Source organism: Brassica napus, unplaced genomic scaffold, assembly GCF_020379485.1.
Source record: "Brassica napus cultivar Da-Ae unplaced genomic scaffold, Da-Ae ScsIHWf_1764;HRSCAF=2396, whole genome shotgun sequence".
Classification (NCBI taxonomy): Eukaryota; Viridiplantae; Streptophyta; class Magnoliopsida; order Brassicales; family Brassicaceae; genus Brassica; species Brassica napus.
Genome location: NW_026015182.1, coordinates 1 through 15,000, shown reverse-complemented (window position 1 = coordinate 15,000; position 15,000 = coordinate 1). Strand labels below are relative to the sequence as shown.

At 34.3% G+C, this 15,000-nt stretch overlaps 2 protein-coding genes across 2 annotated transcripts in view; both read right to left on the bottom strand.

Annotated features, from left to right (window-relative positions):
* The window catches only part of LOC125598850 (protein Ycf2-like), a 14,512-nt gene extending 8,113 nt beyond the window's left edge, over positions 1–6,399 (bottom strand). Inside the window, exon 1 of the mRNA XM_048772588.1 lies at positions 1–6,399. This exon is cut by the window's left edge and continues 8,113 nt beyond it. The gene's annotated coding sequence lies outside the window, so the exon portion shown is untranslated.
* A 1,636-nt stretch (positions 6,400–8,035) lies between these two features.
* Positions 8,036–14,416, bottom strand: LOC125598851 (photosystem II CP47 reaction center protein). Its single transcript, XM_048772589.1, has 2 exons — positions 9,662–14,416; positions 8,036–8,882 (listed from the first exon to the last, which is right to left on the bottom strand). The coding sequence occupies exon 1, from the start codon at positions 12,149–12,151 to the stop codon at positions 10,625–10,627; it is 1,527 nt and encodes a 508-aa protein (XP_048628546.1). The 5' UTR covers positions 12,152–14,416; the 3' UTR covers positions 8,036–8,882; positions 9,662–10,624.
* Positions 14,417–15,000: the final 584 nt, after the last annotated feature.

Below are 15,000 nucleotides of genomic sequence, written 5' to 3'. Positions count from 1 at the left end.
TATGAACCCTGTCGACCACCCCCATGGAGGTGGTGAAGGGAGGGCTCCAATTGGTAGAAAAAAACCCGTAACCCCCTGGGGTTATCCTGCGCTTGGAAGAAGAACTAGAAAAAGGAAAAAATATAGTGAGACTTTGATTCTTCGTCGCCGTAGTAAATAGGAGAGAAAATCGAATTTCTTTCTTCGTCTTAAAAAAAATAGGAGTTAATTAACTGTGACACGTTCACTAAAAAAAAATCCTTTTGTAGCAAAGCATTTATTAAGAAAAATAGAGAAGCTTAATACAAAGGCGGAAAAAGAAATCATAATAACTTGGTCCCGGGCATCTACTATTATACCCACAATGATTGGCCATACTATCGCTATACATAATGGAAGGGAACACTTACCCGTTTATATAATCGACCTTATGGTAGGACATAAATTGGGAGAATTTTCACCTACTATAAATTTTAGAGGACACGCGAAAAATGATAATAGATCTCGTCGTTAATTAAATGAATTCAAAAAAATGAATAATGAATATAATTTTTTTTTTAGTGAGAGGTAAACCTTATGATAAAGAAGAAAAAGAAGAAATCATATACTTCCGTATATGCTTTAGGGCAATATATATCTATGTCTGCCCACAAAGCACGGAGAGTTATTGATCAGATCCGTGGACGTTCCTACGAAGAAGCACTTATGATATTAGAACTTATGCCGTATCGAGGATGTTATCCCATTTTTAAATTAGTTTATTCTGCAGCAGCAAATGCTAGTCATAATAAGGGTTTCAAAGAAACCAATTTAGTCATTAGTAAAGCTGAAGTGAATCAAGGAAATACGGTGAAAAAATTAAAACCTCGGGCACGAGGACGGAGTTACCCAATAAAAAGATCCACTTGTCATATAACTATCGTATTGGAAGATATATCCTTATATCAACAATATGAAGAATATTTAATGTATTTAAAAAAACCTGGATGCAGCAATGAAAACATAAATCTAACATGTTACGATACATATAGTAGTGGAGGCCCATGGGACAAAAAATAAATCCACTTGGTTTCAGACTTGGTACAACCCAAAGTCATCATTCTATTTGGTTTGCACAACCAAAAAAGTATTCTGAAGGTTTAGAAGAAGATAAAAAAATACGAGACTGTATTAAAAATTATGTCCAAAAAAATATAAGAATATCCTCTGGTATGGAGGGAATTGCACGTATCGAAATTCAAAAAAGAATCGATCTCATTCAGATCATAATCTATATGGGATTTCCTAAATTATTAATTGAAGATAAACCCCGAAGAATCGAAGAATTACAGATGAATGTTCAAAAAGAACTTAATTGTGTCAATAGAAAACTCAACATTGCTATTACCCGAATTTCCAATCCGTATGGGCATCCTAATATTCTTGCAGAATTTATAGCTGGCCAATTAAAAAATCGCGTTTCTTTTCGAAAAGCAATGAAAAAAGCTATTGAATTAACTGAACAGGCGAATACAAAAGGAATTCAAGTACAAATTGCAGGACGTATCGACGGAAAAGAAATTGCACGTGTTGAATGGATCAGAGAAGGCAGAGTTCCTTTACAAACAATTGAAGCTAAAATTGATTATTGTTCCTATACAGTTCGAACTATTTATGGGGTTTTAGGAATAAAAATTTGGATATTCGTAGACGAAGAATAAAAAAACTTTATTTGTCTTTACATTTTATCCAATGATAAAAAACGAAAACTATGTAGTATAACACTATAAAGAAATAAAAATAAAAACTTGTAGTCTTCTTTTTTATGTTTAAGAAAAAAAAATAAGCAATTCTATAAGGTTGAATAAACATTTCCATCAAAACTCCTTTGATATAATTGCTATGCTTAGTGTGTGACTCGTTGGTTTAGGGTTAGATTACGATAAAAAAAAAAAAGAACTTACCAACTAATAACTACAGCATTAATAAATAACCTAAGCAACTCATTGCTTCGCATTATCTGGATCCAAAAAATTAGTCAAGATATGATAGGCTGATCATATCATTGGAGCAACTGACTAAAAAAAAAGAATAAAGAAAGATGATTATTAAGTTATGAAAGGTAATCAAAAAGTATGCGGATAAATGGAAGGATGAAAGAAAGAGCGAAAAAATTGAATATTAATGATATATGATTCCAATTTGGAAAATCTATGAGGTCACTGTAAGAAAAGCAATGTAATAAAGCATCAATACAGATTCATTCATAATAATTAGATAAATAATAATAATTAGATAAATCTGTTCCGAAAACAAAAATTAAGAGCCTTGAGACAATCAAAACTGAGAAAATTGCCTCAAAAAAAAAAGAAATTCAAAATTTCATGTAAAAGCTCCATTGTAGAATTCAGGCCTAATGATTAATCAAGAAGCGATGGGAACGACGGAACCCATGAATATATAGGATTCTAGTGAACAAGAAATCTTAGTAATTCATTGGACAGGATGGCGGAATAAACCAGAAACTTTATTATCTATTCTGATTTTGATTCTGAGACCTCGGGGGATAAACAGCAAACTTAAATAGATATTGAAAGAGTAAATATTCGCCGGCGAAAAATTGGTTTTTTTTTTTCAAATAAAAACAGTAATAAAAGATGAAAAAAACAATGAAAAAAAAATAAGGATTTGTTATAATATTCTAACTCTAATAAAAATTACATTTGTAATGATGATATTACGTTATTTTTAAATAAATCGAAATAAAATTGATCTTTGATTCTATTTCAAAAAAGACATACACAAATTTAGAAGAGATAAGATGAAATAAAAAAAAAATACCATGATTAATAGGATTAATCATTAACTACATCTATATCTTAATTAATCCTTTTATTCGCGAGGAGCTGGATGAGAAGAAACTCTCACGTCCAGTTCTGCAGTAGAGATGGAATTTCTCATTTAGAAAAAACCCATCAACTATAACCCAAAAAGAACCAAATTTCGTAAACAACATCGAGGAAGACTAAAAGGAATATCCTCTCGTGGGAATCGTATTTGTTTTGGCAGATATGCTCTTCAAACACTTGAACCCGCTTGGATTACATCTAGACAAATAGAAGCAGGGCGACGAGCAATGACACGAAATATACGACGTGGTGGAAAAATTTGGGTACGTATATTTCCAGACAAGCCAGTTACAGTAAGACCCGCGGAAACGCGTATGGGTTCTGGGAAAGGATCCCCAGAGTACTGGGTAGCTGTGGTTAAACCAGGTAAAATCCTTTATGAAATGGGTGGTGTACCAGAAAATATAGCCAGAAAAGCTATTTCAATCGCGGCATCAAAAATGCCTATAAAAACCCAATTCATTATTTCTGAATAGGAATATAGAATGAAAAAGCTAAATAACATTTAAGGATAAAAAGATTCTAAGTTTTTTTTGACAAACAATATTTTTTTTACTTCGTCCTTTGCACTAAAAGAAGAGATACAAAAATATGATTCAACCACAAACCTATTTGAATGTAGCAGACAACAGCGGGGCTCGAAAATTGATGTGTATTCGAATAATAGGAGCTAGTAATCGCCGCTATGCTCATATTGGTGACGTTATTGTTGCTGTAATCAAGGAAGCAATCCCAAATACTACTCTAGAAAGATCAGAAGTGGTCAGAGCTGTAATTGTACGTACTTGTAAAGAACTCAAACGTAAGAATGGGACGATAATACGATATGACGACAATGCCGCAGTTGTCATTGATCAAGAAGGAAATCCAAAAGGAACTCGCGTTTTTGGGGCGATCCCACGGGAATTGAGACAATTAAACTTTACTAAAATAGTTTCATTAGCTCCTGAAGTATTATAAGACCTAAATATCGATAGTTAATATAGGATAGGATTAAAAAAATGGTATTGAAATCAAATTAATTATAATTAATAGATTGTGTATCACGCATATACCCTTAATAATTTTATATATTAATAATTGAATTCATATATTAATATATAATTCGTCTCTATTTTTATATAAATAAAAGAAAAATAACATGTTGATTATATCAAAATTATAGAACAATTAAGGAATTTTAACTTATCATGGGGAAAGACACTATTGCTGATATAATAACCTCTATACGAAATGCTGACATGAATAGAAAAGGAACAGTTCGGATAGGATCGACTAACATCACCGAAAGCATTGTTAAAATACTTTTACGAGAGGGTTTTATCGAAAACGTAAGGAAACATCGCGAAAACAATCAATATTTTTTGATTTTAACCCTAAGACATAGACGAAATAAGAAAGAATCCTATAAAACGATTTTAAATTTAAAGAGAATAAGCCGACCGGGTCTACGAATCTATTCTAACTCTCAACGAATTCCACGAATTTTAGGCGGAATAGGAATTGTAATCCTTTCAACTTCTCAAGGTATAATGACAGATCGAGAAGCTCGACTAAAAAGAATCGGCGGAGAAATTTTGTGTTATATATGGTAATCCTTCTAATATCAAAATTGGATATCCGGAACTTAGCATTTGTGAAAAAAAAGGGGGGGGGGTTGTGTAATACCACCCCTGCTAAAAAAGTTTAGAATTTTTTACCCCGAATGAAATTAAAGAAAAAAATGAATTAATGAAAGTTTTCTTTATGAATCACTTCCGAACGGTATGGTTCGATTTTGTTTAGATACTAAAGATTTTTTTTATTTTAGGTCATGCTTCTGAAAGGATTCGACATATTTTTGTATAGGTATACCTATAGGAGAAAAAGGGGGGTAAAAATTTTAGTAAGTTCTTAGGTATTAAGTTAATCGGGGAACAGCCACTTTCTAGACTCCATAACAAGGATTCAAATAAGTCAGTGGTTTTTTGAAATTCAACATTCCTTTCACGAAGATACAATTCAAGATTCAAAAATATCAAGAAACCTTTTTTTCGTCCAACAATAAGTATATTAAGAGAATTAAGGAATAACAACTATGAAAATAAGGGCTTCCGTTCGTAAAATTTGTGAAAAGTGTCGGCTAATCCGTAGGAGGGGACGAATTATAGTAATTTGTTCCAACCCGAGGCATAAACAAAGACAAGGATAATCTTACTAAAGGAAAAGGCACTTCCAAGGAGCTAGTAAAAAAAAGGTCCGTTTTGACATGAAATGGATATATCCATATATTTCTTGTGAAATGAAAAAATATGGCAAAACCTATATTAAGAATTGGTTCACGTAAAAATACCCGTAGTGGTTCACGTAAAAATGTACGTAGAATACCAAAGGGAGTTATTCATGTTCAAGCAAGTTTCAACAATACCATTGTGACCGTTACAGATGTACGGGGTCGGGTGATTTCTTGGTCCTCCGCGGGTACTTGTGGATTCAGGGGTACAAGAAGAGGAACACCTTTTGCTGCTCAAACCGCAGCAGGAAATGCTATTCGAGCAGTAGTGGATCAAGGTATGCAACGAGCTGAAGTAAGGATAAAAGGCCCTGGACTAGGAAGAGATGCAGCATTACGAGCTATTCGTAGAAGCGGTATACTTTTAAGTTTCGTACGAGATGTAACCCCTATGCCACATAATGGTTGTAGACCCCCTAAAAAACGACGTGTATAGAACTAAATAAAGGCTGAAAGGGTTTCAAGAGAAATAAATGATTCAATGATCTGATCAAATAAAATTACTATGGTTCGAGAGAAAGTCAAAGTATCTACTCGGACACTACAGTGGAAGTGTGTTGAATCAAGAAGAGACAGTAAGCGTCTTTATTATGGACGCTTTATTCTGTCTCCACTTATGAAAGGTCAAGCCGACACAATAGGCATTGCGATGCGAAGAGCTTTACTTGGCGAAATAGAAGGAACATGTATTACACGTGCAAAATCTGAGAACATACCACATGACTATTCTAACATAGTCGGTATTCAAGAATCAGTACATGAAATTTTAATGAATTTGAACGAGATTGTATTAAAAAGTAATCTATATGGAACGCGCAACGCGCTTATTTGTGTCCAAGGTCCCGGATATATAACTGCTCGAGACATAGTTTTACCGCCCTCTGTGGAAATCGTTGATAATACACAGCATATAGCTACCTTAACGGAACCAATAAATTTGTGTATTGGATTAAAAATCGAGAGGAATCGCGGATATAGTTTAAAAATGTCAAATAACTTTGAAGACCGAAGTTATCCTATAGATGCTGTATTCATGCCTGTTCAAAATGCGAATCATAGTATTCATTCTTATGGGAATGGGAATGAAAAACAAGAGATTCTTTTTCTAGAAATATGGACAAATGGAAGTTTAACTCCTAAAGAAGCACTTCATGAAGCCTCCCGGAATTTGATTAATTTATTTATTCCTTTTCTACATGTAGAAGAAGAAACGTTCTATTTAGAGAACAATCAACATCAAGTTACTTTACCCCTTTTTCCTTTTCATAATAGATTAGTTAACCTAAGAAAAAAAAAAAAGAACTAGCGTTTCAATATATTTTTATTGACCAATTAGAATTGCCTCCCAGAATCTATAATTGTCTCAAAAAGTCCAATATACATACATTATTGGATCTTTTGAATAACAGTCAAGAAGACCTTATCAAAATGGAACATTTTCACATAGAAGATGTAAAAAAGATATTAGACATTTTAGAAAAAAAATAAAAAAAGCATTAAAAAAAATTTGACTAAAAAGTCAATTTAAAATTGAAATGGATTTTAAACCTTCAACGTAATTTCGATTTTCCAGTCAAACCTATTTTACTTAATAAAATTAATTTAGATATGTATCTAGGGAGAATTCATTTTGAAATGACTACTCCCTAGATACCCACGCCTTTTATTTTACAATTGAATAAATTTAATTAAAAAAGACCTAAAGTTAGAGATTTATCAATTGGTAATGTTGCTCCAATACCTAACCACAGGGCCACCACGGTGCCAATCAAAAAGACGGTTGTCGCGACTGGACGACGAAATGGATTTTGGAACTTATTAACATTTTCCAAAAAGGGTACGGTTAATAATCCCGCCGGTACTGAAGCCATTAAAAGAACACCCAATAATTTGTTAGGCACTGTACGAAGTATTTGAAATACAGGAAAGAAATACCATTCAGGTAATATTTCCAAAGGAGTTGCAAAAGGATCCGCAGGTTCACCAATCATTGATGGTTCTAAAACCGCTAAGCCTACGTTACAGGCAATGGTACCAAGAATGACTACTGGAAAAATATATAAAAGATCATTGGGCCATGCGGGCTCTCCGTAATAATTATGACCCATACCTTTAGCTAATTTAGCTCGTAATACAGGATCATTCAAATCTGGTTTTTTTGTTATTGGGATAGGTGAATTCTTATGGATCCATCCCCCGAGGGAACCGGACATGATAATTTTTCATCATCCGGCTCGAGCAAGAATTAACCAAACTAAATTAATACATACAAAAAATATATATGTTATCCACAAGTATTTAATATGTAAAAAAAGAATTATCCGATTCCAAAGTTATTGCAACTAAAGATTACCATAAATTCCATTCTTACAGGTAAATGCTCAACACCCACGTAAGCTTAAAAGTTGATCATGATTAAGTGCTTTCTGGATCGTCTCATACCTTATCAATTAATCCTTAATCTCAAAAATTATATCGAGATTTTTCAAATACAAAGGATTTACTTGTTACTAATGAAGTCTACCCTCTACTCTTCATTAGATCCTGTATTCACTCCGATAGTATCAGAAATCGAGTCGATGCAGAGGAAATGAATGCATTTACATACTATTAATTTTTTATTTTTTTAGCTCTTTTTTAGTAAAAAATAGCTAAAAACATAATCCTGATTATGTTCCATCCCTTAATCTCCTGGATTTTTGGATTTTACGGAGCCCACTCATCCACGACATCGTCGGGTATTATGATCATAGAAAAGATTCTCTTCAAGTGAACCAGCCTATCCCCTGTATGGGGCTTACACAGTGGTTGGAACAAAGACACATTTGGTTGTGAATTCCAATGTAGCAGATAAAGTCATATTTCTGCACGGCCCGATCAATAGTTCAAGTCACACACTCCCATAATCCATTTTCTCTTCATAGAATTCCCTTCAACTTTTTATGTCAAAAAAATAATACAATATTGTGGAGTTGAAGGGAAATATCCAAATACATGTCTTATTTTTTTAATAATCCATATTTATAGCAATAAAATACGATTGTTCCTTCACCAAGTAATAAGATAAATTAGTAATTAAAAATATCTAGAATCTATATTATTTATAAGGGACCAGAAATACCTTGCTTACGTATCATTAAGAAATGCATTAACATAAATACAGCCGTAAGAAGAGGTAATACAAAAGTGTGTAAACTATAAAAACGAGTCAAAGTGGATTGTCCAACACTAGCACTTCCGCGTAATAATTCTACAAGAGGCGATCCTATTACCGGAATAGCGTCAGGTACACCTGTTACAATTTTGACTGCCCAATAGCCAATTTGATCCCAAGGTAAAGAATAACCTGTTACACCAAAAGATGCGGTCAATACACCCAGAACCACACCAGTAACCCAAGTTAATTCGCGAGGTTTTTTAAAACCACCGGTGAGGTATACACGAAATACGTGCAGGATCATCATTAGGACCATCATACTTGCCGACCATCGATGAACTGATCGGATTAACCAACCAAAGTTAGCTTCAGTCATTATATATTGAACAGAAGCAAAAGCCTCAGTAACAGTTGGACGGTAATAAAAAGTCATAGCAAATCCCGTAGCTACTTGTACTAAAAAACAAGTAAGGGTAATTCCTCCTAGACAATAAAATATGTTGACATGCGGAGGAACATATTTACTAGTTATATCGTCTGCAATCGCTTGAATCTCAAGACGTTCTTCGAACCAATCATAAACTTTATTGAGATAGGTAAACCAAGGTTCCTCCCCCTCCAAGAACTGTATATGAGAATTTCATCTCGTACAGCTCAAACAAAAAAAGACCCAAATACTGATTGAAACGGATATGGAATATAAAGTTTTAAACTTCTCTCTCATTCAATATTATTTAAGAGTCAAAATGCGAAAGCTCTTCTTTGTGGTTAAATGCCAAAAACTCAAGTCAGCTCATACGTCTTTATGTTGTGTTGATCGTTACAGGCCTCTTGAATCTTCTAGATTACCTACCGTTATTGTCTTTTTTAGTTGGTATTTGTATGGAATGGGAATACGGATTTCTTCTTGTTTTCTTTATTATTGATAGGAATTTTCTTGTTAAGACCCTACTTATTAATTGAAACCTCAGATTCATACGAAAACCACGATAATTCAATGAAACCTTCAAAGTCCAAAGTTCACTGAGTGAGAACCATTGGATCATCACTTATTCAATAAAAAAAAAAAGAGCTATAATGATTAAAAACATAAAATACAAAGAAGCGTTTGTCCTTTGATCTAAATAAGAGTTTAAAAGCAGAAAAAAATTGATTTATGAAAATTTATAAGATAGAACGGAAAGAAGTCCGGCTACGAGGTCTAAGTATTAAGTATGAATCATAGTTCGAAAACTTTGTGATCTATTTGATCTATTTCGTGCTCCAGATACTCGAATGAATATCCGACGAAATAAAACCATCTTGATAAAGATGACAGACCCCCTTCTCTGTACTATCCATAGGGTCAATTCTAACAAGTCACACACTCATATTCCGGAAATATACAATGCAGAAAAAAATTTCGCGGTCGAACTACCAAAGGAGAATAGGTGCAAAATTTTAGACCTACATACTTTACTTTTTTGTATCGAACAAAAAGCTAGCACTTCAAGATTCTTCTCAGTCTAATTCATTGAAATTCCATCCAGTAGAACAGAGGAATTATAAATCTCCAAAATAATAGATAGGAATACCGCAAATAGTGCCATTGCAACACCCATCAAAGGGGTCGTTCCCCATCCAGGAGCTACTTTACCATATTCAGAATTCAACGGTTTCAATAACTTCCCTACAGTAGTGCTTCTTGGACCAGATCTAGAACTATCTTCAACAGTTTGTGTAGCCATAAATCTTATTTTGTATTCATTACGATCTGTTGACTTTGTATACCATTCCGTTGTAAATAAACGATCTTAGCATAGATCCATTGTGGTCTTTCAATTATATAATAATGGAAACAGCAACTCTAGTCGCCATCTTTATATCTGGGTTACTTGTAAGTTTTACTGGGTATGCTCTATATACTGCCTTTGGGCAACCCTCTCAACAACTAAGAGATCCATTCGAGGAACACGGGGACTAGTTGACGTAATCAGCCTCCAAATAGTTGGAGGCTGATTACGTCAATGAAGAGAATGAAAAATTATTTCATTTTTTAGTTGAAATTGTAGGCGGTTCCCGAAAAAAAATAGCGAAAAAAATGATCCCTAAAGTCGATACTAAGAGAAATGTATAAACCAATGCTTCCATAAATTTGATCGTGGTTTACAATTATAGCTTTCATACCTGTTTTGTTTATGTTTACTGAAGGAGTATACCTCCGGATAAAGAACAAAAAAGAGTCAAAGAAACGGCAGCGATTTAAATCAAGATTCCTACAGTACCCTACCTATTAAATGAAATCAAAAAAATCGCAAACAGAAACTAAAAGAAAAAAGCAATGTTGCATCAGACTGCTTGTCTTTTTGTAGTTGGATCTCCAAGTTTTTGGAATGCCCCAAATTCCACCTGAGCATCCAAATCTGGATCAATACCAGCAAAAACATCTCTGAAGAGGGTTCTAGAACCATGCCAAATGTGTCCAAAGAAGAAAAGTAGAGCAAACGAAGCATGCCCAAAAGTAAACCAACCTCTTGGACTGCTACGAAAAACACCATCGGATTTCAAAGTAGCACGATCTAATTCAAAAATCTCACCCAATTGAGCCCGTCTAGCATATTTTTTCACAGTTGCGGGATCACTATAACTTACTCCATTGAGTTCACCACCATAAAACTCAACAGTTACACCTACTTGTTCGACACTATATTTAGATTCTGCCCTTCTAAACGGGACGTCGGCTCTAACAATTCCGTCTCCGTCTACCAAAACAACCGGAAATGTTTCAAAAAAAGTAGGCATACGGCGTACAAAAAGTTCACGCCCTTCTTTATTTCTAAAGACGGGGTGTCCTAACCATCCAACAGCTATTCCATCCCCATTGTCCATTGAACCCGCTCGGAATAATCCCCCTTTTGCTGGATTATTACCAATATAATCATAAAAAGCTAATTTTTCAGGAATTTTAGACCAAGCTTCTGATACACTTTGATTTTCAGCTAGTCCGGCACTAACTCTTCGATATATTTCTTGTTGAAAGTATCCCTGATCCCATTGATAACGAGTAGGACCAAATAATTCGATGGGAGTAGTTGCAGAACCATACCACATAGTTCCAGCAACAATAAAAGCTGCAAAAAAGACAGCAGCAATACTACTGGAAAGGACGGTTTCAATATTTCCCATACGTAATCCTTTGTATAGACGTTGAGGCGGACGAACACTAAGATGGAATAAGCCCGCTAATATACCCAACGTCCCTGCTGCAATATGATGAGAGGCTATTCCTCCCGGAACAAAAGGGTCAAAACCCTCCACGCCCCACGCCGGATTTACGGGTTGGACCTTTCCGGTTAGTCCATAAGGGTCGGATACCCATATTCCAGGACCATATAATCCTGTTACATGAAATGCGCCAAAACCAAAGCAAGCCACTCCTGAAAGAAATAAATGAATTCCAAAAATCTTGGGCAAATCCAAAGAAGGTTTTCCTGTACGTTCATCACAAAAAATTTCTAGATCCCAATATACCCAATGCCAAATAGCTGCCAAGAAGCACAAGCCAGAAAACACGATATGTGCTGCGGCTACCCCTTCGTAACTCCAAAGACCCGGATTCGTTATAGTCCCTCCTGTAATATTCCAACCGCCCCATGAATTGGTTATTCCTAAACGAGTCATGAAAGGTATAACGAACATACCTTGTCTCCACATTGGATCAAGAACAGGGTCGGAGGGATCAAAAACAGCTAATTCATATAGAGCCATGGAACCGGCCCAACCAGCAACCAGAGCAGTATGCATTATATGAACCGAAAGCAAACGACCGGGATCATTCAATACAACAGTATGAACACGATACCAAGGCAAACCCATGGAAATACCCCTTTATCAATGAAAAATAGACACTATGTAACTTTATTGCATTGGAAAAAACTATGTTACGGACCCCCCCTTTTTAGGTAATTATTTCGGAGAAAGGATTAATATTTGTTCTATTCTGTTAGTAATAATGGAACAATTCGATTCATAGGAAAAAAGGGAAGCGGATCTATTCTATATCCGATAAGTACCAATACGCAATGGGGGTGAATCCTATGTTATATGAACCAAGATAGCTATTGTTGTTCAGAAGCCCGTTCGTAAAAAGTTTCCTTTAATTTTTATTCATTCTCTCTTACTTTACTTTTATTTTATATTTTATTTTAGCTTATTCAACTTCTGTATTAAATATGATTAATTTAAATATGATTAATATTAATAAAGTAGGAAAAAAGGATAATATGATAAAAAAAAATGAAACCCCAGTCTTACGTTTCCACATCAAAGTGAAATAGAGAACTTCATTCTCTTTTTTTTCATTTCATGCCTATTGGCGTTCCAAAAGTACCTTTTCGAAGTCCTGGAGAAGGAGATACATCTTGGGTTGACATATAGTGCGACTTGTCAGATATATTGGGCTATATGGGATTTCCCCATTTTCTCCCTCGATCGAGATATCCTCTGTTTCGCTCAAAAAGATTGATTGAATTATCAAAAATTTGTAACGCGAAGCGCAAAAAATAAATTAGAATTAAATGCAGGGAGTATTTAGATTGATATTAGATTATCAAAAATTTTTTATGGTTTACGTGATCGGACTAATAAAATTAAGTATCCAGGCTCCGTTTAGCAAAAATCCAATTGATAATTAATATATAATATTTTTATAATTACTACTTAATATGATATGAATATGATATCAAAATTATGATAAAAATTCTATTAAAAAATAAAAAAAATACAAAAAATTGAAACAGGGTGATCTAAAACTGTTGATCAAATAAAATAATATAATTAAAAATTTATTGACTATTTGACAGAAGACATGTGAAAGAAATGAATTGAAAAAAAAAGAAGGAGTAGTAAAAAAAAAAAAGACGCGGTATTTGGTTCATTTGTCCTATATGTGCAAATCAAAATCGGGCAAATTTTTCCTTTTACTCGGAGTAGAGCATAAACCTAAAAAAACGGAATAAAAAAAGGAAGAAGCCCATTCAGGAACAAGAAAAAACCATCCCCATTTCAACTGAATCTCGATGAAAAAAAAATATCAATGAATCAAGTTAGTCTGACAGGCCTAATCAATCGTTTTATTATTTTATTATTAGGATTATAATATCTAATAAATAAAAGGGGCCAAAACTTATTTATTTTTTCTTTTACTTTTAAAAGGGAAGCAAGCCCTTCCCTTATTAAGTTAGAAAGAAAAGCCTTCTCTGAAAAAAAAGGGGGGGTTGGAATCGACACATTGATTTTTTAACAATTTTTGTTGAACCGTATGCATCAAAAGGTGCCTGTACGGCTCCTAAGGAATAAAATTTTATCCTAATCAACCGACTTTATCGAGAAAGATTGTTTTTTTAGGCCAAGAGGTTGATACCGAAATCTCGAATCAACTTATTAGTCTTATGATATATCTCAGTATAGAAAAGGATACCAAAGATCTTTATTTGTTTATAAACTCTCCTGGTGGATGGGTAATATCTGGAATGGCTATTTATGATACTATGCAATTTGTGCGACCCGATGTACAGACAATATGCATGGGATTGGCCGCTTCAATAGCATCCTTTATCCTAGTCGGAGGAGAAATTACCAAACGTATAGCATTCCCTCACGCTTGGCGCCAATGAGTTTTTTTATTTTAGAGAAAAAATACTATGCCTTCGCCCTCGGAAATATGAATTAGTTAAGTAATAATAGCATGGCACTTCGAATTCGATATGAAATTTTTAGATTAAAAAAATTAGATTATATATTGAAAGAGTAGTATGGGATAAGAAAGGGGTATTTAAAATGATATCTTCCCTATTCGGGCACATCCCAGCGTCACAAACTTTGTTTTCACACCGGAAGCTTATTTACAAAAACAAAAAAAAAGACACTTTGGGATTGCTGAATCATAGACGGATCAAAAAAAATGATATATAAAGCAACGGAACCATCATAGTATTTTTTTAACTCCTACAAACAAAAAAGAAGGATGGTAATTGGATCATTTATGGATCCGCGTATAATAGAACCTATATTTTGTTTTCTTTCGCCGAAAGGAAAGGTCAAAAACGTAAATTCCATTCTAGAGCCGTATGCAACGCACAAAAAAGCCTGTACGGTTATTCAAATTTCTCTGTTTTTTTGGTTATCTCGCCTCATTCTGCGAAATAGAAAAGCTTTTCTATTATATCATCAGGGTAATGATCCATCAACCCGCTAGTTCGTTTTATGAGGCACAAACGGGAGAAGTTATCTTGGAAGCGGAAGAAGAACTACTAAAACTTCGCGAAACCATCACAAGGGTTTATGTACAAAGAACGGGCAAACCTATATGGGTTGTATCCGAAGACATGGAAAGGGATGTTTTTATGTCAGCAACAGAAGCAAGCTCATGGCATTGTTGATCTTGTAGCGGTCAATAAAAATAGGAGCGATTTCATGCAAATCTACCACTGCTAATTTTATTCTTTTTAGATTAAAGTTTAGTTTCATATTCTCTTCAATATTTTTTTTTATATTGAAGAGAATCTTGAAGAGAAGTCATTCAGATTAGCCGGTTAGAACCATCTAAACAGCCCATATTTATATGAGTCCGTATGCCAACCATTAAACAACTTATTAGAAATACCACGAAGAAGCCAATCCGAAACGTCACAAAATCCCCAGCGCTTCGGGGATGCCCTCAGCGA

Bases quoted from the DNA above. Each gene is read 5' to 3' on its own strand.
- LOC125598851 (XM_048772589.1), bottom strand. From the start codon at position 12,151: ATGGGTTTGCCTTGGTATCGTGTTCATACTGTTGTATTGAATGATCCC.